Source organism: Crocuta crocuta, unplaced genomic scaffold (assembly GCF_008692635.1).
Source record: "Crocuta crocuta isolate KB4526 unplaced genomic scaffold, BGI_CrCroc_1.0 scaffold830, whole genome shotgun sequence".
In the NCBI taxonomy this organism is placed as follows: domain Eukaryota; kingdom Metazoa; phylum Chordata; class Mammalia; order Carnivora; family Hyaenidae; genus Crocuta; species Crocuta crocuta.
Genome location: NW_027531513.1, coordinates 2,182,765 through 2,209,372, shown reverse-complemented (window position 1 = coordinate 2,209,372; position 26,608 = coordinate 2,182,765). Strand labels below are relative to the sequence as shown.

At 39.6% G+C, this 26,608-nt stretch overlaps 3 protein-coding genes across 11 annotated transcripts in view; 2 read left to right on the top strand and 1 right to left on the bottom strand.

Moving 5' to 3' along the window:
• The window catches only part of MTIF2 (mitochondrial translational initiation factor 2), a 30,284-nt gene extending 10,480 nt beyond the window's left edge, over window positions 1-19,804 (top strand). For all 3 annotated transcript variants that reach the window (XM_077772367.1, XM_077772368.1, XM_077772369.1), the window contains 8 exons: window positions 1,737-1,876; window positions 5,045-5,169; window positions 6,941-7,145; window positions 12,725-12,977; window positions 13,766-13,906; window positions 16,394-16,558; window positions 17,944-18,084; window positions 18,717-19,804. In XM_077772367.1, the coding sequence (XP_077628493.1) occupies window positions 1,737-1,876; window positions 5,045-5,169; window positions 6,941-7,145; window positions 12,725-12,977; window positions 13,766-13,906; window positions 16,394-16,558; window positions 17,944-18,084; window positions 18,717-18,889 (1,343 nt within the window). In that variant the 3' untranslated portion in view covers window positions 18,890-19,804. The remainder of the gene's footprint in view (window positions 1-1,736; window positions 1,877-5,044; window positions 5,170-6,940; window positions 7,146-12,724; window positions 12,978-13,765; window positions 13,907-16,393; window positions 16,559-17,943; window positions 18,085-18,716) is intronic.
• Window positions 19,805-19,896: 92 nt separating this feature from the next.
• RPS27A (ribosomal protein S27a) lies at window positions 19,897-26,363 on the bottom strand. 2 transcript variants are annotated; one of them, XM_077772380.1, is made up of 6 exons: window positions 26,336-26,363; window positions 23,062-23,126; window positions 22,301-22,355; window positions 21,813-21,898; window positions 20,653-20,784; window positions 19,897-20,078 (listed from the first exon to the last, which is right to left on the bottom strand). In XM_077772380.1, the coding sequence occupies exons 1-6, from the start codon at window positions 26,346-26,348 to the stop codon at window positions 19,929-19,931; spliced, it is 501 nt and encodes a 166-aa protein (XP_077628506.1). In that variant the 5' UTR covers window positions 26,349-26,363; the 3' UTR covers window positions 19,897-19,928. The 2 variants fall into 2 exon arrangements, with proteins under 2 accessions (XP_077628506.1, XP_077628507.1); XM_077772381.1 differs by lacking the exon at window positions 26,336-26,363 and adding an exon at window positions 23,227-23,295.
• Window positions 23,591-26,608, top strand: part of CLHC1 (clathrin heavy chain linker domain containing 1) — a 42,249-nt gene continuing 39,231 nt past the window's right edge. For 3 of the 6 annotated variants that reach the window (XM_077772375.1, XM_077772370.1, XM_077772378.1), the window contains exon 1: window positions 23,591-23,699. The gene's annotated coding sequence lies outside the window, so the exon portion shown is untranslated. The other 3 variants (XM_077772371.1, XM_077772379.1, XM_077772374.1) reach the window with 3 other exon arrangements.

Here is a 26,608-nt window from a genome sequence, read left to right as displayed (position 1 = left end):
TGACAAGAAATCACTGTTCTGGGGCCCTCTACATGTAGCTCATTTAATCTACCTGGCAATCCCAGGATTATTATACCTGTTTACACATACAGCTCAAAGACGATTGAATTGTTTTCCCGGAGATGTAACTACTAAAAGACTGTAGCAGGATTCAGATGGGGACCTGTGACCATAAATACAGTCCTTCTAATACTGTTTACTTAGTTGGCATGGTGTGAAACTTTAGTAGTCTAAAATGACTTCTTAAAAACTTTTTTGTTATGGAAACTTTAAGTAATTATAATAGTAAGAATAGAATAATAAACTCCTGTGTATCCACCACCTAAATACATTAGGAGTTGCAGTGTGGTGATATTCTAATTTTGTTATTCCTTGTTCATTAATTATCTGGAATTCTTCTTTAAAGAGAAACTTTTCCTTCATATGCTTTATATAAATTCTTATTTGGTCAAAGGTATAAAATTGAAACTTTTAGAAAATCATTTCTCCACTAAGAAACTATGGTAATAGCCACCCCCTCTATGCACACATACTTTGTTCATTCATTCTTCTGATATGACCCTACACTCACTGAGAAAATACTCCTGTTTGAGAAAATGTACCTGATGGAGTGCATCATATTCCCCTCTGTTTGTTGGCAAGAGAAAAAAGTTTGAGAATTACTATCTAGGCCAGTTCTTTACTTAAAACATAAAAACTAAGAACCAGAGAATGGCAGGAACTACCTCCAGTTACAGTTAATTTAAACATGTCCGCGTTAGAAATCTGGTGTTTTAGCTTCCAGTGTTACTCTCTTTTCTTTTTTAATTCCTCAAAACTGCCTTTATGGAATGTACTAAGTTCTTAATGATTCTAGGGAATATAACAAAAAGAAGAGAGTGATAAATTTGCCAGGGATCCCATAACAAAGCAGTTGGTTGAGATAGGATAAATTTCTTACGTCCTGCTTTCTGTTCCTGTTCTCTTGTCCCTTAAGTTCCAGCTCCTCCATATGGAATGTACTTTATCATAATAGTAGGTTGTGGATAACTTTTTTGTTTCTGTTTTCAATTTCTCTTCCTTTGATACCTGAAAAAATTGTAGCACAGTTGGTGAAATCCAACCAGAGAATGATCTCCTGGCATTTTATGTGATTTCTCTAACGAGGGACAAGTGGATTATAAGATTATTTGGTTCATTTATTAAGTAAACATTTATTAAAAATCTATGTGTCCGTTACTAAAGTGTATATGATTAAAGAATTGCTGTAAATCCTGAAAGAAAGTTTGCAATAATGCTACTTCATTTCACCCCAGGGTAAGATGTTAGGTTACAATGAGTAATAGCTACTCAAAAGACGAGGCAAGTGATCTAGTGGTGTTAGAATTGAGTTAGAATCTTTTCTTTACTTTTTTTTTCCCTGCAGATTATCTACAGTGTAGTTGCTGATCTTGCTTTCAGGTTTAAATATAGGTCTTTCTCTACCTAAAAATTTTGTTTGTTTGTTTTTTATCAACTTAAGTGTCTATCCTTAATTCAGAATCTGCTTATAGTTACAGTTTTGACGTCTCACATCCAGAGTCCTCTTTTGTGTGCAGAAAGCAGATGAGGGGTTCCATAGCAGATCTTTTAGGTGTTTCTTTTAGTTTAGTACATCTACTCAGTAAAGAGATAGCCAGAAAAGGTTGGTGTCTTTCATTGTGAATACCTGGAATTGAAAGTGTCGTCATTTGCACTCTTTTTAACTCTTTTTTCAGTTCCTATTGTCCTTGCTATAAACAAATGTGACAAAACTGAGGCTGATCCTGAAAAAGTGAAAAAAGAATTGCTAGCTCATGATGTGGTGTGTGAGGATTATGGAGGTGACGTTCAGGCAGTACACATCTCTGCGCTCACGGTAAGTGCAGGTGCCTCAGAGAGGGTGTGTTCAGATGGGACTGCTCTTCATAATGCACATAGTGCGTTATTAACCATCTGGACATATATAATTTCTGGGTTTTTAAATTTTAATTAATTAATTAATTAATTAATTAATTATTGAGACAGAGCACAAGTAGGGGAGGGGCACAGAGAGAGGGAGACACAGAATCAGAAGCAGGCTTCAGGCTCTGAGCTGTCGCCTGAGCTGAAGTCAAACACTTAGCTGACTGAGCCACCCAGACGCCCCTATTTCTGTTGTTTAAAAACCCTCTGTGTACTAGGCAAGGCTAGCATCATTATCTTGGTTTGGCAAATTAGAAATTACACTTTTTGGGGTGCCTGGGTGGTTTAATCGGTTAGGTGTCCGGCATTGGCTCAGGTCATTATCTCACAGTTTCGTGAGTTCAAGCCTTGCATTCAGCTCTCCTCTGATAGTCCGGAACCTGCTTCGGAACCTTTCTCTCCCTCTCTCTCTGCACCCTCCTCCCTGCCCCCATCAAAAATAAATAAACATTAAAAAAAAAAGAAAAAAAGAAATTAGGTTTTCTTGAGGTCAGTCATCAGTTCAGGGTTATATACAGCTGAACAGTGGGGGATCAAGTCCATACCCAGTGCTTTTCTTCTTTTTTTTTTTTAAATCTTTTCTTTTCTTATGTTTTATTTTTTATATTTTTGAGAGACAAAGGGCAAGCAGGGGAGGGACAGAGAGATGGAGACAGAATCTGAAGCGGGCTCTAGGCTCCGAACTGTCAGCACAGAGCCTGATGCTGGTTGGAACTCACGAGCAATGAGATCATGACCTGAGCCGAAGTCAGACGCCCAACCGACTGAGCCACCCAGGTGGCTCCTAATGCTTTTCTTACTTTGAGAAACTGTACTTAGAATAAGAACACGTGGTGGATGTTGTAGGTATAGGGTAATAGTAAGCTGCTGAAGACTGTTTTAAGCAGAAATGAAATCCAAGTTGTAATAAGACAATTTGTACTTGTTATAGTGAGAAAATATAGAATAGGTTTTAGGGCATTTAAGAGAAATTTAAACATAAAAATCTCACTAATACAAAGATCAATCATTTGGGTTCAGTTTGTTATTGGTTGATTCAATGTTTCAATGAATTAAACGGCTCTAAGTTTTGTTATTTATGATGAATTCCATTTTCTTTTTCTTTTTTTTTGTTTAATGTTTATTTCTTTTGATAGAGTCTGAGTGAGAGAGGGACAGAGAGAAAAGAAAGGAGAATCCTAAGCGGGCTCTGTGCTGTCAGTGCAGAGCCTGAAGTGGGACTAGATTCCAGGAACCATGAGATCATGACCTTAGCAGAAATCGAGAGCTGGATGCTTAAAACCAAGTTGAGCCAACCAGGCTCCCCTCCATTTTCCTTTAAATGACCAATTATTCTTTTCTGATTGAAAAACACCAAGGAAGTGGAGTACCTGCTTTGTGACAGCATTTTGTAGTTCTCTTTTCCTGTACAGGTTGCTGCTAAGTAACAATTTGCTTTCTTGTCCTTTCTTATCATATTCCATGGTTCATATATAATATATAATACTTTTTTTTCCTGATCACTCACTGAGGGGATGGTACTGTATTTGACCACCTTCCTCTAATTAAGTCTCATTTTCTCTGTAATTTTCCTAAGTTTGTTACCTCTAGGATGCTTAGCAATCATGCCTTCGTTAATAGGAAAGCCATACCTATTTTTCTATGAAACTCATGTAATGCCACCTTGCTTTGTTATGTTTCCACTAAACCTCAATTGCGGTTGCACTCTGAAAGCCAGATGGCAAGATTAAAACATTTGAAGACAGAGTCACCTTTTCTGCCCAGATACCATGAGATGAGTAGATAAAGGTAAAGCTGCTGAGGCATGGCAAAGGTGATTTCTGGGGAATGGAGGGAATTGGGAGGGCGTGGCAGAGAGAAAGATGAGGCCTTTTTTTTCAAGTAGAGATAGAGGACTACTTCATGTAAAGAAACATCCTTCTCTGCTTTTCAGAGCAACATTCTGTAACTTGGAATCAATGCTAGGAATATGGGGATGGGTAAGCAAAGCATTGTTTTGTATTGTTTACACTTGTCTCCATTGTTTTATACTCTGACAACTGCGCAGTCTCTTAGCTGACAGAGAGTGGAAAGTCCCTTGCCCATCGTTCCAGTGCCATCGCCAGTTAATCAGCTGTGTGATCTTGGAGCCCTAGAAAGCATAGTAACCATAGATCGTTAAAGGTGAGAGAATCATCTAATCTAGCTTCCTCATTTTACAATTGAGGAAAGGAGATCCAGGGAGGTGAAGTGATTCTTATGGTTGCACAGCTGGGTAATTACAGAGTGTATCTTAGACCCTGGGTCTAGTCCATACTTTTTCTTCTTATATATTTAATAGGAGTAAGTAATGGTTGATTTACTACTTTTACAGCATTCTTGAGTGGATCAAATGAAATAATAGACGTGAAAGCTTATTCAGTTGGATAGAACTTCAAATGTCAAGTAGCATGGTAAAGAAAGCGAGAGGAAGAAAACACAATGGTAGAGACAGAGGAGAATGCATGAAACATGTTTATGAAAGGGTATTAACAAGCACCACTAGTGGCCTTCCTTTTAAGAAAATCACCCTTCTTGGGGTGGCCGTGTGGCTCAGTTGGTTGAACATCGGACTTTGGCTTAGGTCATGATCTCGTGTTTCATGTGTTTGAGCCCTGCATCAGGCTCTGATGACTGCTCAGATCCTGGAGCCTGCTTCAGATTTTGTGTCTCCCTCTCTCAGTGCTCCTCCCCCACTTGCACACTGTTTCTTTCCCTCTCTCTCTCTCTCTCTCTTTCTCTCTTTCTCTTTCTCTCTCTGTCAAAAATAAATAAGCATAAAAAAAAAAAAAAGAAAAGAAAGTCACCATTCTTCCTTGAAAGATAGGTCCCTGGGTCCATTTTCTTGTTTCTCTTTCCTTTGTTTTTTCCTCCCTCCCTCCTTCCCCACTTTCTCCTTCCCTGGCCTCCTTCCTTCTTTCTAACTGGATGATTCAAGCCTTTAATGCTTGAAGAGAAAAGTATAATATAACTGTCTAGGATTATTTAGCTTTCTGACACTGGTATTTACATGTACATACAATATTTTATTAATGTATATTAACAGCCTTTTTTGTTGTTAAAGGGCGATAATCTGATGGCTTTGGCAGAGGCAACAATTGCTCTGGCAGAAATGTTAGAATTGAAAGCAGACCCCAATGGTCCAGTAGAAGGAACAGTAATAGAATCTTTCACGGACAAAGGAAGAGGGTAGGACTGTTAAAATGCTTGCTTTTTAATAATTTGTTTCATTGTTTTTGTGACTTGATTATATAACAATGCAGTATTTTTATTGCATATTATTGTTAGACATGAACAATATTTTCACAGCATTTGTTTTGAAAAAGAATTTATTGCATTAGCACACGGAACATAAAAATGCAGTTATCAGGGGCTCCTGGGTGGCTCAGACAGTTAAGCGTTCGACTTCGCCTTAGGTCATGATGTCCTGGTTTGTGAGTTAGAGCCCTGCATCTGGCTCTGTGCTGACAGCTCAGAGCCTGGAGCCTGCTTCAGATTCTGTGTCTTCCTCTCTCTCTGCCCCTCCCCTGCTCGCACTCTTTCTCTCTCAAACATAAATAAACATTTTTTTAAAAATGCAGTTATCAGTAGACCATAGCAACTATCTGTATGTATCTCCTAGTTTAAGTAGTTCAGTTTGTTTGAATATTTTTCCCCACTGGCTTAACTGAATTAGTAAATAAAGCCTCATAGACTAACAAATTGGAATGAAATAGCAATTGTTGCACTTCAGGGTTTCTAAATTCTTACCCACTGATATAATATCTAGAAAGATCTTTGGATTATTCTTCTTTTTAATTCTTCTCCCTATCAGCAGGAGGTTTCACTTCTTAACAAATTAGTTCCCGAAAGAAGATTAGGATTCTGTCAGAATACTCAGCTATCTGCATCCTCCACTACCATAAGCTGATAAGAAATGTTTTTTGCTGTTCTTTTTTTAAAAAGTGTGAGGAAAGAAGCATAATATTAAATTTACCATCTTAACCATTTTTAAGTTTAGTAATATTAAGTATTTTCTCATTGTTGTACAGCAGGTCTCTAGAACTTTTTAATCTCGTAAAACTGAAACGCTAGGGCACCTGGGTGGCTCACTTGGTTAAGCGTCTGACTTCAGGTCAGCTTAGTGTCTTGCAGTCTGTGAACTCAAGCCCTGCACCAGGCTCTGTGCTGACAGCTGGGAGCCTGGAGTCTGTTTCGGATTCTGTGTCTCCCTCCTTCTCTGCCCCTCCTTTGCCTGCACTTTGTCCCTGTCTCTCAAAAATAAATAAACAGTAAACAAAAATAAAAAACAAAACATGAGCCCTGCTTTGGGCGAGCCCTGCTTCTCTCCCTCTTTCTCTCTCTTCTTCCCTCCCTCTCTGTCCTTGTAGGTTTCTCTTTCTCTCTCTCTTTCTCTCTCTCTCTCTCTGCCACTTGGTCACTTGCGCCCTTTCTCTCTCAAAGAAAAGAAAACAACACCAACAAAAAACCACTGAAACTCAATACCCATAAAACACTAATTTCCCCTCCTTCCTCTCCCCAACCCTTGGCAGCTATCTTTGTTTTCTGTTTGTATGATTTTGACTACTTTAGATCCTTCATATGAGTAGAATAATACAGTATTTGTCCTTATTGACCGGCTTATTTCATGTAGCATAATGTCCCCGAGGTAGGTCCATTTCTGTTGCAGCATGTGACAGGGCTTTCCTTCTTTTTTAAGATTTCATAATGTTCAGTTGTATGTATATAGTACATTTTCTTTTCCATTCAGTTAATGGACAGTTGGTTTGCTTCTACCTTTTGGCAAGTATGTAGAAATGTTTTTATAGTATGAAAAACTGCTTGAGAAGTAGTGGGATTAACCCTGTGTATACATAGTATATGTTTAAGTCTCATAAAGATATCTGCTCTACTCAAGAAAGTGCTCTTATTTCCCAATTATGTCATTATAAATATATATATATATTTATTTTCATTTTAGACCTGTTACTACAGCTGTAATTCAAAGAGGAACTTTGAGGAAAGGCTCCATTCTGGTTGCTGGAAAGAGTTGGGCAAAAGTACGCTTAATGTTTGATGAGAATGGAAAACCAATCCATGAGGCCTGTCCCAGCATGCCAGTGGGAATTGTAGGCTGGAGAGACCTCCCGTCTGCAGGAGATGAAATTCTTGAAGTAGAATCTGAGGTATATCAAGCTTAATTCCTATGTATTAGATATGATCAGTGATTTTATATATTTAATTTTTCATTCGTTAATAATGTATTGTCAAGTTAGCTAACATACAGTGTATACAGTGTAGTCTTGGCTTCAGGAGACGATTCCTATGATTCATCCCTTATATACAATATCCAATGCTTATCCCAACAAGTGCCCTCCTCAGTGCCCATCACTCACTTTCCCTTCACCCCCTACTCCCCTACCCCTGTTAACTCTCAGTTTGTTCTCTCTATTTAAGAGTCTTACGGTTTGCTTCCCCTATCTGTTTGTAACTTGTTTTTCCTTCCTTTCTCCTATGGTCTTCTGTTAAGTTTCTCAAATTCTACACATGAGTGAAGGCATATGGTATCTGTCTTTCTCTGACTGACTGATTTCACTTAGCATCATACCCTCCAGTTCCATCCACACTGTTGCAAATAGCAAGGTTTCATTCTTTCTCATTGCCAAGTAGTAGTCCATTATATATATAAACCATATCTTCTTTATCCATTCATCAGTTGATGGACATTTAGGCTCTTTCCATAATTTGGCTATTGTGGATAGTGCTGGTATAAACATTGGGGTACATGTGCCCCTATGCATCACACTCCTGTATCCTTTGGATAATTTCCTAGTAGTGCTATTGCTGAGTTGTAGGGTAATTCCATGTTTAATTTTTTGAGAAATCTCCACACTGTTTTCCACAGTGGAGCACCAGTTTGCATTCCCACCACCAGTGCAAGAGGGTTCCCCTTTCTTCACGTCTTCACCAACATCTCTTGTTTCCTGGATTAATTTTAGCCACTCTGACTGGTGTGAGGTGGTTTCTCAGTGTGGTTATGATTTGTATTTCCCTGATGATGAGTGACATTGAGCATCTTTTCATGTGTCTATTGGCCATCTGGGTGTCTTCTTTTGAGAAGTATCTGTTCATGTCTTCTGCCCATTTTTTCACTGGATTATTTGTTTTTTGGGTGTTGAGTTTAAGTTCTTTATAGATTTTGGATACTAACCCTTTATCCGATAAGTCATTTGCAAATATCTTCTCCCATTCTGTTGGTTGCCTTGTCTTTTCTTTTTTTTTTCTTTTTTTAAAATTTTTTTAATGTTTTATTTATTTCTGAGAGAGAGAAAGACAGCATGAGCAGGGGAGGGTCAGAGAGAGAGGGAGATACAGAATCCGAAGCAGGCTCCAGGCTCTGAGCAAGCTGTCAGCACAGAGCCCGACGCAGGGCTCAAACCCACAAACCGTGAGATCTTGGCCTGAGCCGAAGTCGGACACTTAACCAACGGAGCCACCCAGACACCCCTGTTGGTTGCATTTTATTTTGTTGATTATTTCCTTTGCTGTGCAAAAGCTTTTTATCTTGATGAGGTCACAATAGTTGATTTTTGCTTTTATTTCTCTTGCTTTTGGAGACATGTTGAGGAAGTTGCTGCAGCTGAGGTCAAAGAGGTTCCTGCCTCTTTTCTTCTGTAGGATTTTGATGATTTCCTGTCTCACATTCTGTCAATCCATTTTGAATTTATTTTTGCGTATGATGTAAGAAAGTGGTCCACTTTCATTCTTCTGCATGTTGCTGTCCAGTTCTCCCAACACCATTTGCTAAAGAAACTGCCTTTTTTCCATTGGATACTCTTTCCTTGCTTTGTTGAAGATTAGTTGGCCATACATTTGTGGGTCCAATTCTGGATTCTCTATTCTATCCCATTGGTCTATGTGCCTGGTTTTGTGCCAGTACCGTACTATCTTGATGATTACAACTTTGTAGTACAGGCTAAAGTCTGGGATTCTGATGCCTCCAGCTTTGGTTTTCTTTTTCAGCATTACTCTAGCTCTTCAGGGTCTTTGTAGATCCGTACAAATTTTAGAATTGTTTGTTCTAGCTATGAGAATGCTGGTGCTATTTTGATTGGGATTGCACTGAATATGTAGATTGCTTTGGGTAAGTATCGACATTTTAACAATATTCTTCCAGTCCATGAGCATGGGATATTTTTTCCAATTCTTTGTGTCTTCTTCAGTTTCTTTCAATGTTTTATTTATTTCTTTCTTTATTTATTTCTTTATTTATTTCTTTATTTATTTCTAGGAGAGAGAAAGACAGCGTGAGCAGGGGAGGGTCAGAGAGAGAGGGAGTCACAGACTGAAACAGGCTCCAGGCTCCAAGCTGGCAGTCAGCACAGAGCCCGACGCGGGGCTCGAACCCACGAACCGCGAGATCATGACCTAAGCGAAAGTCGGACGCTTAACCGACTAAGCCACCCAGGCGCCCCGATCTTTTACCTCTTTGGTTAGGTTTATTCCTAGGTACTCTATGGTTCTTGGTGCAATTGCAAATGGGATTGATTCCTTGATATCTCTTTCTGTTGCTTCGTTATTGATCTATAGAAATGCAACCTATTTCTGTACATTGGTTTTATATCCTTTGACTTTGCTGAACTCATGTATCAGTTCTGACAGTTTTTTGTTGGAGTCTTTTGGGTTTTCCATGTAAAGTATCATGTCATCTGTGAAAAGTGAAAGCTTGACTTCTTTGCCAATTTGGTTGCCTTTTATTTCATTTTGTTGTCTGATTGCCGATGCTAGGACTTCCAACACTCTGTTAAACAACAGTGGTGAGGACAGACATCTTTGTTGTATTCCTCATCTCACAGGGAAAGCTCTCAGTTTTTCCCCATAGGGGATGATATTAGCTGTGAACCTTTCATATATGGCTTTTATGATGTTAAGGTATGTTCCTTCTATCCCGACTTTCTTGAGAGTTTTTATTAAGAAAGGATGCTGTAGTTTGTCAAATGCTTTTTCTGCATCTATTGATAGGATCCTGTGGTTCTTATCCTTTTATTAATGTGATATATCACATTGATTTGTGAATATTGAATCAGCCCTGCAGCCCAGGAATAAATCCCACTTGATCATGGTGAATAATTCCTGCAATATAATATTGAATTCGATTTGCTAGTATCTTGTTTAAAATTTTTGCATCCATGTTCATCAGGATGGTGTGTGTTCAAATTTTCTATTTCTTCCCATTTGAGTTTTGGTAGTGTGTGAGTATCTAGGAATTTGTCCATTTCTTCCAGATTATCGAGTTTGTTGGCATATAATTTTTATTAATATTCTCTAATAATTCTTTGTATTTCTGTAGTGTTGGTTGTGATCTCTCCTCTTTCGTTTGTGATTTTATCTATTTGGGTCCTCTGTCATCTTTTTGAGAAGTCTGGCTAGGAGTTTATCACTTTCGTTTATTCTTTCAAAATACCAGCTCTTAGATTCCTTGATCTTTTTTTTATATTTTATATTGTTTATTTCTGCTGTAATCCTTATTATTTCTCTTCTTCTGCTTGGGGTTTCTTTGTCTTCTGTTTCTAGTTCCTTGAGTGGTGAGGTTACATTCTGTGTTTGGGATTTTTCTTGCTTCTTTTTTTTTTTTTAATTTTTAAATGTTTATTTATTCTTAGAGAGAGAGAGACAGAGTGCGAGCAGGGGCGGGGCAGAGAGAGAGGGAGACACAGTATCTGACTGAAGCAGGCTGCAGGCTCTGAACTGTTAGTACAGAGCCCGACACGGGGCTCAAACCCACAAACCATGAGATCATAACCTGAGCCGAAGTCAGAACTCTTAACCAACTGAGCCACCCAGGTACCCTGGATTTTTCTTGTTTCTTGAGATAGGCCTGGACTGTGATGTATTTTCCTCTTAGGACTGCCTTTGCTTCATCCCAGAGGGTCTGGACTGTTGTGTTTTGTTTTCATTTGCTTCCATATATTTTTTAATTTCTTCTTTAATTTCCTGGTTGACCCATTCATTTTTTACTTTTTTTTTTTTTTTTTTTAATTTTTAAAATTTTTTTGAGACAGAGAGAGACAGAGCATGAGCGGGGAAAAGGCAGAGAGAGAGGGAGACACAGGCTCCAGGCTCTGAGCTGCCAGCACAGAACCTGATGCGGGGCTAGAACCCATGAACCACAAGATTATGACCTGAGCCAAAGTTGGATGCTTAACCGACTGAGCTATCCACGCGCCCCAACTAGTATATTCTTTAACCTCCATGTATTTGGAAGCTTTCCTAATTTGTTCTTATGGTTGATTTCAAGTTTCATAGCGTTGTGGTCTGAAAATATGTATGGTATGATCTCAGTCCTTTTATTTTTGTTGAGGGCTGTTTTGTGACCCAGTTTGTGATCTGTTTTGGAGAATGTTCCATGTGCACTTGAGAATAATGTATATTCTGCTGTTTTTGGATGAAAACTTCTGAATATATCTGTCAAGTCCATCTGGTCCAGGGTATCATTCAAGGCTGTTGTTTCCTTACTGATTTTCTGCCTACATGATCTGTCCATTGCTGTAAGTGGAGTATGAAAGTCACCTACAATTAACAGTATTAATGTCAATAAGTTTGCTTATGTTTGTGATTAATTGATTTATATATTTGGGTGACTTCAAGTTAGGGGCATAAACATTTATAATCATTAGCTCTTCTTGATGGGTAGATCCCTTAATTATGATATAATGGCCTTCTTCATCTCTTTTACAGTCTTTGTTTTAAAATCTAGTTTGTGTGATAGAAGTATGGCTACCCAGGCTTTCTTTTGACATCTGATAGCACGATAGATGGTTCTCCATCCCATCACTCTCAATCTGAAGGTGTCATCAGGTCTAAAATGAATCTCATGTAAGCAACGTATAGATGGATCTTTTTTTTTTATCCATTCTGATACCCTGTGTCTTTTGATTGGGGCATTTAGTCCATTTATATTCAGAGTTATTGAAAGATAGGGATTTAGTGTCATTGTGTTATCTGTAGGTTTTGTGCTTGTGGTGTTGTCTCTGATCCTTTGTAGTCTTTGCTGCTTTCTACTCACAGGGTCTCCCTTAGGATCTCCTGCAGGGCTGGTTTAGTGGTCGTGAACTTTTTCAGTTTTTGTTTGTCTGGGAAAGCCTTTATCTCTCCTTCTATTTTGAATGACAGCCTTGCTGGATAAAGGATTCTTGGCTACATGTTTTTCCTATTTAGCACATTGAATATTTCTTGCCACTCCCTTCTGGTCTGCTATGTTTCAATGGGCAGGTCTGCTACTACCCTTATGTGTCTACACTTGTTGGTTAAGGCCTTTTTGTCCCTAGCTGCTTTCAGAATTCTCTCTTTCATCTTTGTATTTTGTCAGTTTCACTATGATATGTCGTGGGATACAGTGATTTTAAATATTAATCTATAACGTTCTCCCAAATAAGTATATTTGTGTTAACAAATAATTATAGACTATAAGGGCCTATGAGGGGGCTAATGGTGCCATTTTAGAATTTGGCTATTGAATTTTTTAAAATTTGAGATAATATTTTAAAATTAAATCATCTGTGTATACAAAGCCCCTAGACTAAAGTTTTATATGTTTACAATAAACTATAAAAAAATTAAGTTTTCGAAGTCTATTAAAATTTATAAAATTAGTGGTTTCATGTAGGAGTTAGGCCAAGCTAAGTTGGGGAAAAACACCGAGCTTTTAATCCATAAGTTACTGGTTTCTATTTAGTTAATAATGCCTGTTTTTTCCCCTGTAAAGCCTAGGGCACGTGAAGTTGTTGACTGGCGGAAGTATGAGCAAGAACAGGAGAAAAACAAAGAGGATCTGAAAATAATAGAAGAAAAGCGAAAGGAACACCAAGAAGCACATCGGAAAGCCCGTGAGAAATATGGCACTTTGCACTGGAAGGAGAGATCATTTCTAAAATACCAAGAAAAAAAAGAACAAAAACTCTTAAGGACAAAAGAGAAAGAAGAAAGGGATTCAAATGTACTTCCTATAATTATTAAAGGTAACTTTGGAAAGATTTACCTTAGAACTCATTTTTAGAATGTATATATATCTCTTCATTCTCACAATTAATTTGGACCATTAAATTTAGGCTAAAATTATTTTGGTATTTTGGGGGAGATTTATTTTATTGATGTGTAATTGATACTTAACATTATGTGAGTTTCAAGTGTACGACATAATGATTTGATATTTGTATATATTGCATAAAGACTACCATAATAAGTCTAATCACCATAGTCACAAAAATTTTTTTCTTGTGATAAGAACTTTTAAAATCTACTCTTTTAGTAACTTTCACATTTGTAATAAAGTATTATTAACTATAGTCACCGTACTGTATATTACATCCCTGTGACTTCTTTATGACAGGAAGGTTGTATCTTTTGCCCTCCTTTTTGCTGATGTCTCACGGGGGGAGAGGTTTTTTTTTTTATGTTTATTTTTTAGAGAGAGAGAGAACACAAGCAGGGGAGGGGCAGAGAAGGGGACAAAGCTTCCCAAGTAGGCTCTGCGCTGACAGCAGAGAGCCTGATGTGGGGCTCAAATTCATGAACCCTGAGATCATGACTCACTGGAAGAGATTTTAATAAACTTGTTTCTTGATGATTTTGTTGTAAATGTACTTTTGGTTCATTATACTTAATATTAAGTTAAATAGATACTTATAATGCTAAACCTAAATAAAAGTGGTAAATGCCATTCCTATTATGACTTTAAATAGATTTTTGTCATTTTTGTGTCTGTGAATGCCTAACTCATAACATCAGTAATTTCAAACTGTTTTAGGTGATGTTGATGGTTCTGTTGAAGCCATTGTGAACATTATGGATACTTATGATGCTTCACATGAGTGTGAACTTGAATTAGTACATTTTGGTGTGGGTGATGTCAGTGAAAATGATGTTAACCTTGCTGAAACATTTCATGGTAAGAATTCTATTTCCTGTTTGTTTAGCCGTGTTCCCTAGACATACTGTGAACCATTTCCTTCAGTCTTTTGTAGCTTGGCTAGTCAGCCTGCCCTTTTTCCTTTATCAGCACCACCCTTCCTGCTCTAGTGGAGTCCCCGCCATTGAGTCGAATGGGATGTGCAGTATGGCAGACGTAGCTTCACTCAGTGTCCTCGCACTACAACCTTGGGGAACTCTTCCAAGCCCCAGAAGGTTTTTTGATTTTATTTTTGTTTCTTTTTGTTTTTGTTTTTTGTTTTTTTTAAATTTTTTTTTTAATGTTTTATTTATTTCTAGGAGAGAGACAGAGAGAGAGACAGCACGAGCAGGGGAGGGTCAGAGAGAGAGGGAGTCACAGACTGAAACAGGCTCCAGGCTCTGAGCTGGCAGTCAGCACAGAGCCCGACGCGGGGCTCGAACCCGCAAACCGCGAGATCATGACCTAAGCGAAAGTCGGACGCTTAGCCGACTAAGCCACCCAGGCGCCCCTGTTTCTTTTTGTTTTTAAAGATAATTACTGCCTTTCCCATTTCCCCGCCCAATCCAAGGTTGGTTCTCTGTATCCTTTATTTACTTTTGAATGCTCCCAGCACTGTAATCCATCTGTTCAGTATTTTACTTCATATTTTACTTTTGTCTACCTGTTTTTTGTTTATTGATAATTAATTTTATAAATCTATCTTTCTTAGATTAAAAGCTATTTTAAGTTTTAATATATGTGCTATGAAGCAATCAGTTTTTAGCTTTCATTAAATGCCTAGAAGGCGGGGGACTGGACTGTTTATTAGTTGAACTTACGATAATACAAAAGGTGACTCATGACTCACTTTAACTAAGTCTAATACCTAGCAAGACACCAACATTATANTGAAACAGGCTCCAGGCTCTGAGCTGGCAGTCAGCACAGAGCCCGACGCGGGGCTCGAACCCACAAACCGCAAGATCATGACCTAAGCGAAAGTCGGACGCTTAACTGACTAAGCCACCCAGGCGCCCCATGACTGGAGTTATTTAGAATTAGATGTTACTTCTTTTACTGAATAGTAGTGCTGGTTAATTTTTTATTTTTACTTATTTTTAATTTAAAAAATTTTAATGTTTTTATTTACTTTTGAGAGAGAGAGCGTATGAGCAGGGGAGGGGCAGAGAAAGAGGGAGACACAGAATCTGAAGCAGGTTCCAAGCTCTGAGCTGTCAGCACAGAGCCCAATGTGGGGCTTCAATTTGTGAACTACAAGATCATGACCTGAGCCAAAGTTGGATGCTTAACAGACTGAGCCACCCAGGTGCTCCAGTGCTGGTTAATTCAAAGTATTTTCCAGGCATTGACCAGCCTAGCACTGTACTATGTAATGTAGATAATGTGTTGAATGATTTCTTAATGATAAAACTTTCAAGGTGGTTGTGTTTTTCTCTTGATTAACTTGTTTGCTTTCATTTTTATCACTTAGGGCAGGAGTGTTTTGCTTTTTATACCCTCTAAGGTATTTGCAGTTAAACACATTATTTGTTCTTTGGTAAAATGGTCAGCTCCATGAAACTTCTTTCATTTCTTAAATAACTCTTGAACTTTACCAATTTAGTAACTATTTTTGAGCATCTTTTGGCCAGCTGACCACAAAAAGTTGTAGACAACAAGTTTGTAATTTAGTAATATAATTGTTATTAAAATAATGTACCTTTATTTCAATTCTATTCAATTTTTGTCTTCTTATTTCTCTGGTATAAAAATCAAAGTTTTGTTTAGCATACTGCCTTACACAGTATGGGTACTTTTGTCTCTTAAATTAATGGGTTTAAAATTTATAAAGAAATTTTCCTTGTTAAACAAGCCACGATAGTATTTATAAAATCCTTTAATTTGAAAATTTACTAGTTTTCATGAGAAAAAATTACAGAATTTCTCATCTCCCCTACTTTTAATTTACATAGAAGGAAATAAAACTTTTAAAAAATTTATTTTTTAAATGTTTATTTATCCTTGAGAGAGAGAGACAGAGCATGAGAAGATGAGGGGCAGAGAGAGAGGGAGACACAGAATCTGAAGCAGGCTCCAGGCTCCAAGGTGTCAGCACAGAGCCCAGCGTGGGACTTGAACCCACGAACTATAAGATCATGACCTGAGCCAAAGTCAGACACTTAACTGAGCCACCCAGGCGCCCCTAAAACTTTTTTTAAAAATGTTTGAGAGAGAGCACAAGTGAGCAGGGGAGGAGCAGAGACAGAGAGAGAGAGAGAGAGAGAGAGAGAGAGAGAGAGAGAATCCTAAGCAGGCTCTGTGCTGTCAGCATGGAGCCAGACAACGGGGCTCAATTCCACAAGCCAAGAGTCCAACACTTAGCTTAATTAACTGAGCGACTTAGGCTCCCTGAAATGAAATTATTTAGATTTGAGTTTCTGCTTGAAAGAAAAGTCCTTCATACAGTATTTGTGCTACTTTATTGATTCTGTTTCTGCTTGCCAGGTGTCATATATGGCTTCAATGTGAATGCAGGCAGTGTTATCCAGAAGTCTGCTACAAAAAAAGGAGTAAAAATTAAACTTCACAAAATCATTTACCGTCTAATTGAAGATTTGCAGGAGGAACTGAGCAGCAGATTGCCCTGCATTGTGGAGGAGCACCCAATTGGTGAGTGTTCACTAAATATTAAACATTCATATCTTAGGTGCTATAAAGAACCCTTGAAAGCAAAGTTTAGAGGAATTATCGTTCACTGTTGAAATACCTTCAGTGTTCCAATAAATAGCCGGTGTCCTAAGAAAAAAATCACTACTATAGATATATTCAGTATAACTTTGTATGTATTATAAACACCTGCCTCTGCAGCCTGAGAATACCAAGGCAAATAAGGTAGGCAACAAGAACTTGCTCTTACGTTTATACATCAACAACTAATTATAACCCAAATTAGACTGGGCTGGGAGGCATGAAGATTATATATAGTGTTCTGGAAGGAGTCACTGATTTTGTCCTGGAGTTGGCCGAGAAATCCACAATGAGAATCGTTAATTTTACATTTAAGTATCGTATATTTAGATATTCTTTCTAGCATATCCCTTGGCCAGATGGAAGCCTAAATTTATTTGAGATGGATTGAATCGTTTTATCTGTTCTTATGGTCCAGAGATTTATTTTATGCTTTTCTGATCTGCTAACCATGGTCATACAGAGATTTGTATGTTCTTACACTAAGGCACAATTTGGAAAACTTTTGAGTCGTACAAGGGTTTCCATCAGCCAAACAACACTAACCCCAGCGAATCGGTATATTATAGTGTATGATACCATGTCATTATTGAAATTTAATTAAAAAGATTTTTTTTAAACGTTTTTATTTATTTCTGAGAGAGGCAGACAGACAGACAGCATGAGCAGGGGTGGGTAGAGAGAAAGGGAGGCACAGAATCTGAAGCAGGCTCCAGGCTCTGAGCTAGCTGTCAGCACGGAGCCCAACGTGGGGCTCAAACCCACGAACCTTGAGATCATGACCTGAGTTGAAGTTGGACGCTTAACCAACTGAGCCACCCAGGTGCCCTGAAATTTAATTTTCAGTGAAAACAAATAAGCTTTAAGCTGAGTCACAGAATCCGTACTCTTAAATGAATACAAATTACTAATGGGGAGATTAAAAACAGGTAATGACAGATGTTCTCTTCAAGAATATATATTGAAGGAAAGCTGAAAACTGGGTTTTCATGGAGTAGGCAGTAAACGGTTATCTTCTAGTGCATTTTCAGCTAAAGTGAATTTCCACTTTTTCCATTGTTCATTTTTTTAGGCAAGCAGGTATATTTTTGTGATTTTCTTTTCCAAGAAAACCCAAGGATTTTCATGTTTATGTTTCTAATAATGGTCAGGAAAATGAAGTTGGTGGAGTCAGAGAAAACCAGGATTTCTTTCAATGCATGAGTTTGCATTTTTCTCACACCTTTAAATCTTGCTCGGCAGAATGTGTGAAATTATGTATTTCTCAGAATCTTTTGTGTACACTTAATGTTCTCTTCTTTCTAAAGGTGAGGCTTCTATACTCGCTACTTTCTCTGTAACAGAAGGGAAGAAAAAAATTCCTGTGGCTGGCTGCCGAGTCCAAAAGGGTCAGTTAGAAAAACAAAGAAAATTTAAATTAATCCGTAACGGACATGTTATTTGGAAAGGTAAGCAAGATCACAATTTGTAATATTAAATCCAGCCACCCAAACCTGATTCCGTGTAACCATCTAAATGAAATCTTTCACTCCCATATCCTAGGGTTCAGGCTATTCCTTCTTGTTAACTCAAACCTCATCTCCAGTTGACAGACTGCCTTCCTTGCTAGTCCTGAGGTCTCCTCCAGGATTTTTACTCTTGCCTGGTAATCTGTATAACCTGGAATAATCCTGATAAATCAGTAATCTCATTTCCTACTTATAAAAATTGACCCCAAATTACCTTTCCAGCTCTGTCCACTACACTTGATTTACAGCATTGTACTGGCTTACCTTGACCTTTTGTCTGCGATGTCTTTTATCCTGGATTATCTCATTCAAGTCTTGAGTACAGTGCCATCCTCTGCAAAGTCTAACCTTTGAAATGGGAGATTTAGTTCTTTCCCTATAAACTGCATCTTGTTTACAGCAAACCAATTTTCTTAGGTTTCCCTAGTATTTAGTTCCATCATTTAACATGATAGGACTGTAAAATTTAAGAATTTCAGCGTAACTTAATTTTCCTTTTAACACCAGACTATATAGCAGTTAGCAGGTATTATTTGTTGAATGTGTATACTTTGTTTTTGTATTTTATTAAGGTTCATTAACCTCATTGAAACACCATAAAGATGACATGTCAGTCATCAAAACCGGAATGGATTGTGGTCTCAGTTTGGATGAAGAAAAGATAGAATTTAAAGTGGGAGATGAAATTGTTTGTTATGAAGAAAAAGAAGTTCCAGCCAAGACTTCTTGGAATCCAGGATTTTAAAACTGTATTAAAAAATGTAAATAATTAATGGGGTGCCTGGCTGGCTCAGTGGATACAGCATGTGACTCGATCTCAGGGTCGTAAGTTTGAACCCCATGTTGGGTGCAGATTATTAAAAAAAATAAATGTAAAAACAAATACCTTGGTTTATTATAGAGTAGCTAGTTTTGCTTTAATCAAGGGAAGAATTCACTTCTGGTCAGAAACTACCCAAGTAGTTTTACCAAGTGTTAACATGGATAACTTGTCAAAATGCTAGAGATAGAAATAGAAACCTTATTTAAGGATGCATCCAAGTAGATATCCTGTTAAGAATGGTATGGTAAAAGGGAATTGTTCATTATCAGTGCCACTGAATGTAATAAGTCAGTTTATAATAAACTTCAACTGCATGTTTTTGTTGAGTGGTATCAAGACCAGCAAATCTCCCTGAATTTAGCTCGTGGGCAAAATACAGTGCCAAATATTACTTAAAACTTTCTCAATGTGTATAAACTATTTGTTCCCTACTACTATTAAGTTCTAAGATTTCATACAACATTGAGCAAGAATATCCCCATGAACTGTGTACTGCAAATATACCAGCCAAACCACCTAGGGGCTCAGGATGTTACATTTCTTATGTAGGACCCAAGTATGTTGTCTTTTTGAGGCAAGGTGTAACATCCATTCTTACCAGTGGGGACAGCCCCCACCCCACCACCCCAGGGATCATTTGGCAATGTTTGGATATATACTTGGTGGGAATGGTGTGCTACTGGCATGAGGTGGGTAGAGTCCTATGATGCACAGGACAGCCCCCACAACAAAGAATTATCTGGTCCATAATTTTAACAGTGCTAATGTTCAAAACTGACAATACAAACTGGCTTGTATCTAGACAGTCGATATTAAACACAACCTAATTCTGCCAAAGTATGTGTAGTTTATTAAAGAAAATGGTGCGTTCTTCAATTTGATAAAGACCACTCTTTTAAGTGACTGGAAAAAAATTCAACAATTAAACGTTAGTTCATGTCTTTTATTGACCCATATATAATTACTTGTCTTCGGGTTTGTTGAAGCAGTAGGTCAGACAACATTTGCCACAATAATGTCTGTCAAAGTGGCTAGCCATAAAAACTCCAGCACCACATTCATCCGAAGGGCACTCCCGACGAAGGCGACTGATTTTGCCATTCTCATCCACCTAAAAGGTACAAACCTGCTGTTAAGGTAATTTTACAATGTATTCTGAAGTCTAAAGTTAAGGGACTCAAAATACTCAACCTCATTAAAGTTCACTCACTCATTAAAGTTCAGCCTTGCAAGTAGTGGACAGATCGAAGTCCAGATAGGACTTCAAAATCAGAACTTTAATTTGGAACAAGCAGCTTAAAGTGAACCCCATCATATGAGGCTTGTTCAACTACCAAAGAGGAAAGAAAGCTCTTAAAAGAGTCTGATACCACAAAACAGATGAACATATGGGAAGGGGGCAAAAAAACAAGAGGAAGCAAATTCTTTAACTCTAGGGAATCAACAGGATTGATGGTGGGAGATTGGCTAAATGGGTGACGCGCATTAAGGAAGGTACTTGCTATATGATGAACAACACTGGGTGTCATATGTAAGTGATGAATCACTAAATCCTACTCCTGAAACCAGTAATATACGTTAACTAATTAGAATTTAAATCAAAATTTGAAACAGAATTTGAAACCAGAGGTGTAAACAAAATTTACTAATCTACAAACAAACCGATTTTTACTAAATCGGCTCACCTTATAGTATTTCAGGACTGCCAGTTTAACCTTCTTTCTCTTATGCTTATTCTTCTTGGGAGTGGTGTAAGACTTCTTCTTCCTTTTCTTAGCACCACCACGAAGTCTCAACACCAGATGGAGAGTGGACTCCTGTTAATGAAAGAGTATGAAACAGGCTTTAAAATGAGTACATTAATGTTCACATACCATTAAGAATGGGCAACTAGCACCATCATCATCTAACCGGACGGCTAGAAAGTTCACAATTCCATAGAACAGAAAGTTGTGGAGGAAAAATTAACTTGTTTCTAGAGAGATCAAAGAACACATTATACCACACCATGGGATGCAATCCACAAAATCCAGAATGTGAGAAGCTATAGAAGTGTTTCTGAAATGTTAATGCAGGGGTCACATAGGAACCTACTGCTAATCTAATGCTCTTCTTTCTCCCCCACTTTTGTGTGCTGGTCAAAACTTACAAAATAAGATTTACATTTAAAGGACTGCTCTGGAACACTGTGGAAGTCCCTCAAAAAATTAACAGAACTCCCCTATGACCCAGCAATAGCACTGCTAGGAATTTATCCAAGGGATATAGGCGTGCTGATGCATAGGGGCACACGGACCCCACTGTTCATAGCAGCACTCTCAACAATAGCCAAAATGTGGAAAGAGCCTAAATGTCCATCAACAGACGAATGGATCAAGAAGATGTGGTTTATCTATACGATGGAATACTACATGGCAACAAGAAAGAATGAAATCTGGCCATGTGCAGCAACATAGATGGAACTTGAGAGTAATATGCTAAGTGAAATAAGTAAGGCAGAGACAAACGGGTACCATGCTTCTTACACTCATGGGGATCAGGAGAAACTTAACACAGGAGAGGAAGGGGAAAAATAGGGAGACGGAGAGAGGCAAACCATAAGAGTGTCTTAAATACTGAGAACTGAGGATTGATGGGGGTGTGAGGTAGAGGGAAAAATGGGTGATGGACACGGAGGAGGGCACTTGTTGGGATGAGCACTGGGTGTTACGTGGAAACCAACTTGACCGTAAACTATATTTATTTATTATTATTATTTTTTAAATTTTTACCCTTTATTTTTGAGAGCNAGCGAAAGTCGGACGCTTAACCGACTAAGCCACCCAGGCGCCCCTGTCCTCCACACCTTTTGAATGTTGTAGTCAGACAAAGTACGCCCATCTTCTAGTTGCTTGCCAGCAAAAATCAATCTCTGCTGATCAGGAGGAATTCCTAATAAAACAGAGTAAGTCACATCATAAACACATCTGCCTAAAATTTATAAATAATCTTTAATCAAGTAAAGGGTACTAATAGCAGTCACTATAAGCTCGGCATGGTTTTAAATGCTTGCATAACCAACCCTTTAATCCTAAGGACAATACACGTCAATAGTAGTATCTTCATTTTACAGTTAAAGAAACCCACGTAGAGAATTAAACAGCTAGCTCAACTTCACACAGGTGAAGCACACCCCTTTTTGGCTCCATGCTCATAAACATTTGTTTATTCTATCTCAAAAGCATTTGACTTTTGTCAATTCGACCTCTTCCCACCCCACCCACAGCAGGACTGCCTAGTAAGGAAACTGGCGCCAGTACAGGTTATTTCTCTGAAGTGGACAATATTACTTGCCTTCCTTATCCTGAATCTTGGCCTTCACATTTTCTATTGTATCCGAGGGTTCGACCTAGGAATTTTAAAATGCAAATATACTGGTAACACAATAGGAAACTAGAATAAGTGCCCAATTTAACTTCAATGTTTATTTTCCGAAAGCTTGAGAGAGACAGAGTGCTAGCGGGAGAGGGGCAGAGAGAGAGGGAGACACTGAGTCCGAGGCGGACTCCAGACTCGGTGCGGTCAGCAAAGAGCCCCATGCCAGGATCGAACCCGTGAACCATGAGATGACCTGAGCCGAGGTCGGAAGCTTAACTGATTGAGCCACACAGGCACATCTTACCTAATTCAACTTTAAAGTTACCCCAGAATCAAGCCAGTGGAGGGCAGAAGCCTACCCAACAGAGCTGATCACTTTCCCAGGGTGCAGGCAACCTCCCTCCCCCAGGACTGCTGCTGGCGAGCACACTTCCTGAACCCTGCCCAGGGCCGGCGGCGGCTGAGCCACACGTGCTCGCCCCTAGCCGTGGGAGCGCCTATTTCCCCACCGCAGGAGCTCTGCTTTGAGTACCTGGCGAGAACCACTGGAGAAGAGAACCCACACCGTAAGCATCCGAAGACAGCCCTAGACCCCCTACTCAGCAAAACCTCAATTCAGGGCCAGTTTTAGCAACCCAGACTCCTGAACAGATTCTACTGCAGAAAGCGGCACGGGTCCCTAACTCCACTTCAGGCCCACATTCAGGCCTTGACTTCCTCACGCCACCTGGCCCTACCTCAAGAGTGATGGTCTTCCCCGTAAGAGTTTTCACGAAAATCTGCATCTTGGCGGCGGTTCCACCTGAAGTTGAGCAAAAGAAAGAAAAGTTCAGACTTGGGGAAACAGGACAGACCGCCCGGTAAGCCACTGGGCGGAGAGAGGCCCCAGAGCACACACTCACCGCAGATGGCGGATCGGAAAGGAAAGCTACGCGCCGGCCCACGGGGTTTCCCGGCGCCCCCACCAGAGGCCCCACCTCGTAGGTGACCACACCAAATGCCGGACTCCTGTCAACGAGGCTGTCTAACCACATGCCAGACTAGGGCGCGAACCTCAATTTTTCTCTCTAGCCTGAATTTATTTCTCACTTTTCCCCTCAGAATGCTCTCGGAATAGTAGATTTAAACAAATAAAAATGGCTTTTAAAGGCTTTTTCCATATAAGCCACGTGGCTTGTAGGGTCTTCAACAGGGGGTGGAGTTGAGGGGGCCTCATTGAGGAAGTGGGAGGAAAAGAAAGTGTCTTCTGGGAATTGTAGTTTTACACTGCTTTCTTTTAGTTTGGACTACTTGTCCCAAGATGCAGTTCCACATCTGCAGTTCCTTAGTTACTGTCTCCAAGCACTGGAGTCAACATTTGGAGAAAGGGATTAAGGTGAGGAGTGAGCAAGGCTGAGGCGGAGTACTGCTTTCGGGGAAGGTGGCGACGGGTCTCGGAAATGACTAGGAGAAAAGGTTAAGAGGCGGGAGAAGAGTCGGGGAACAGAGATATCGTTCCCTCAACATACTCAGGCGGTAAGAGGCGGAGGATCAGCGACCAGATATCAGATGATTTGGCCTCCAGGGAAAGGGAATGCCTGTGGCTGGCTCCAGGCCGACCTTAGGATAGGTAGTGCCTTAAAAACCTTGGGTTCATCTTTTTCTGTCCTCGTCTTCAATCCCCAAATCTGCCCGAGTCTGAGTAAGGTTCTGGGCATTGTGTAGCTGTAGGACTCCTTAGTGTGCAACAATTTGACATGTTGAAAATCTCAGGAGTTTTCACATTTTAAAATGAAGTCATGTGGGAAAGAAACCTGCAGAATGATTATTTAGTTGTAGAATTTCCAAGTTGGGACATTTCACTTGTGAAGGTACCGAGAGGAAGGTTTGGGAGTATGTGTAGGATTCTCTCCTAACACAGCGGGCCAATTAGACCCAAGTTACGCCTTCCTCTGGCCTTTCTTCACTGTGCAAACCACGGAATCCTTTCTAATGTACCTTCCTAATGTCTTCTCTGTTTATCTCTCTATGCCCTCTCCTCTGTATCCCCATCCTCAACCCCCAACTCAGGTCGTCCTTAATTTTCTCCTGGAAGAGTTAATCTGACTTCTTCTCCTTCTTCTTCTTTTTTTTTTTTTTAATATTTAATGTTAATGTGTTTTAGAGTGAGACAGAGCACTATGGGGGAGGGGCAGATAGCGAGAGGGAGACACTGAGTCTGAAGCAGGTTCCAGGCTCTGAGCTGTCAGCACAGAGCCTGGGTTGGGGCTCAAACCCAGGAACCATGAGGTAATGACCTGAACCGAAGTCGGACATCCCACCAACTGAACCACCCAGGCGCCTGGAGTTAATCTAACTTCTAACCTGCCTTCAGTCTTTCTCCTTTTGTAACTGACCCTCACTTTTGCCCCAAAACCATTCAAAAAAGTAAACGTAATCATGTCATTATTCTACTTCACTTTCAGGATAAAATCCAAATTCTTTAGTATGATATTCGTGCTTTGCCTTCCTTACAGCCTCATGTATCAAAAACCAATACATGCTTTACATTTTAATGACTGGGCTGGTTGAGGTCACTAGCTTATGCTTTCTCTTGCTTTGGCGCTTCTAAAACATCCGTTTCTTCTTCCTGGAACATTCTTCCTCCCTTTTGCTACCAACTAGTCCCCGTCTTTACAACAAAACTCCTTCAAAAGGTTATGTATGCTCATTGCTTCCAGTTTTCCCCTTCCATTAACTGAATCTACTATCAAGATTTTGTCCCTACCAAACAATGAAATAGCTATTGTGGTCATTAATAACCCCCAGGTTGCTAAATTCACTGGTCATTTAATCTTATTTGATCAAATCAACATTTGACACAGTTGATTACGCCCTCCCTCTTTGAAGCCCTTCTTTCCCCTGACTTCCAGGATGCGTCTCTCACTTCTTCCCTTGACACTCTTTTCCAGGCTTTTTTGCTGCTTCCTCTTGACCTCTAAACTTTGGAGTGCTTCCAAGGCCCAGTCCTTGGACCTCTGCTTTGTTGACATTTCCCAGGTCATTTTCATTCTGTCTCATAACTTTTAAATACCATTTGTATGTACATGACTGGTAAACTTACCTCTCACTCAGACAGCTCATCGGAACTCCACCTTCACATATCCAGCTGTCTGTTCAACACCTCTTATAGGCAAGCCCAGACTCCTGATCTCATGAAGTTGCTCTTCCCATCTTCATAAATGGAAGTTCCCATCTTCTCATCACTAAGCCCAGAAACTTTATGGTCATCCTTGACTGCTCTCTCATATCCCCGTACCCTCATATGCACAGTGAATCTTCTTGGCTTTATTTTCAGTATACAGAACACTTCTCACCACCTCTACTGTTACTGTCCTGATTCAAGCCACACTTTTCTTTTGCCCGGATTATTGCAGTAGCCTCCTAACAGTGCTTCCAGCTTTGACACTTGTCTTCAAAGAGCAGCAGGAAGGATTCTTTGAAAATGTACATCAGCTGTCACTCTTCTGCTCACAGCCCTCCGGTGGCTTCCCATCTCACTCAGAGGTAAGCCTGAGTTCCTCTAAGTGAGGGTGTTGCCCCAGCCCTGGAACAACAATCCAGCTCATTGTTCCTCTTGCCAAGTCTGCCTAGTGGAAATGGCACCTTTTTCTCACCTGCATAAAGGTGCCGCATGGGCTGAGAGTGGCCCTGCCTTCAAGGCCTTATATTCTACATGATCTGGCGGCTACTTCTCTGACCTTATCTTTTCTGTCCCTTTCCCATTCTCTTCTAGCCCCACTGGCCTTCTTGCTGTTTGTCACACATGCTGTCCTGCTTTGAAGCCTTTGACTTACTGCTCTGTCTGCATCAGCCACTCTTCTCCCAGGAATCTTCAAACTACTTTTTTCAGATTTCTAAAATGTTACCTGTAAGGTAACAGGTAAAAGTGAGGGCTTTCCTCTTCCCCGACTTCATGCCTTGCATAAAATAGCACCCTCCCACTCTCCTTTATAGTTCCCGTTCCTTGTTTTATATATTTATACAACTTACACCTATGTGTCATCTGCGTCTTGTGTGTTGTCTGTCTCTCTGTTTGGATGTAACCTCCAGGAGGTTAGGGACTTTGTTTTGTTTGATGCTGTATCTCTAGTGTCTACAACAGTGGCAGACACAGTAGGTAATCCCCCCACCCCCAACATTTATTGAATACCTAAATGCAGCACAACATAAAGATTGCACTAGGTAGTATTCCATTAGATGTTTTTCCTGATGTTTCCCTGCCATCTTCCACAGACTAGTGATGTACCCCTCCGGGCTTTTGAA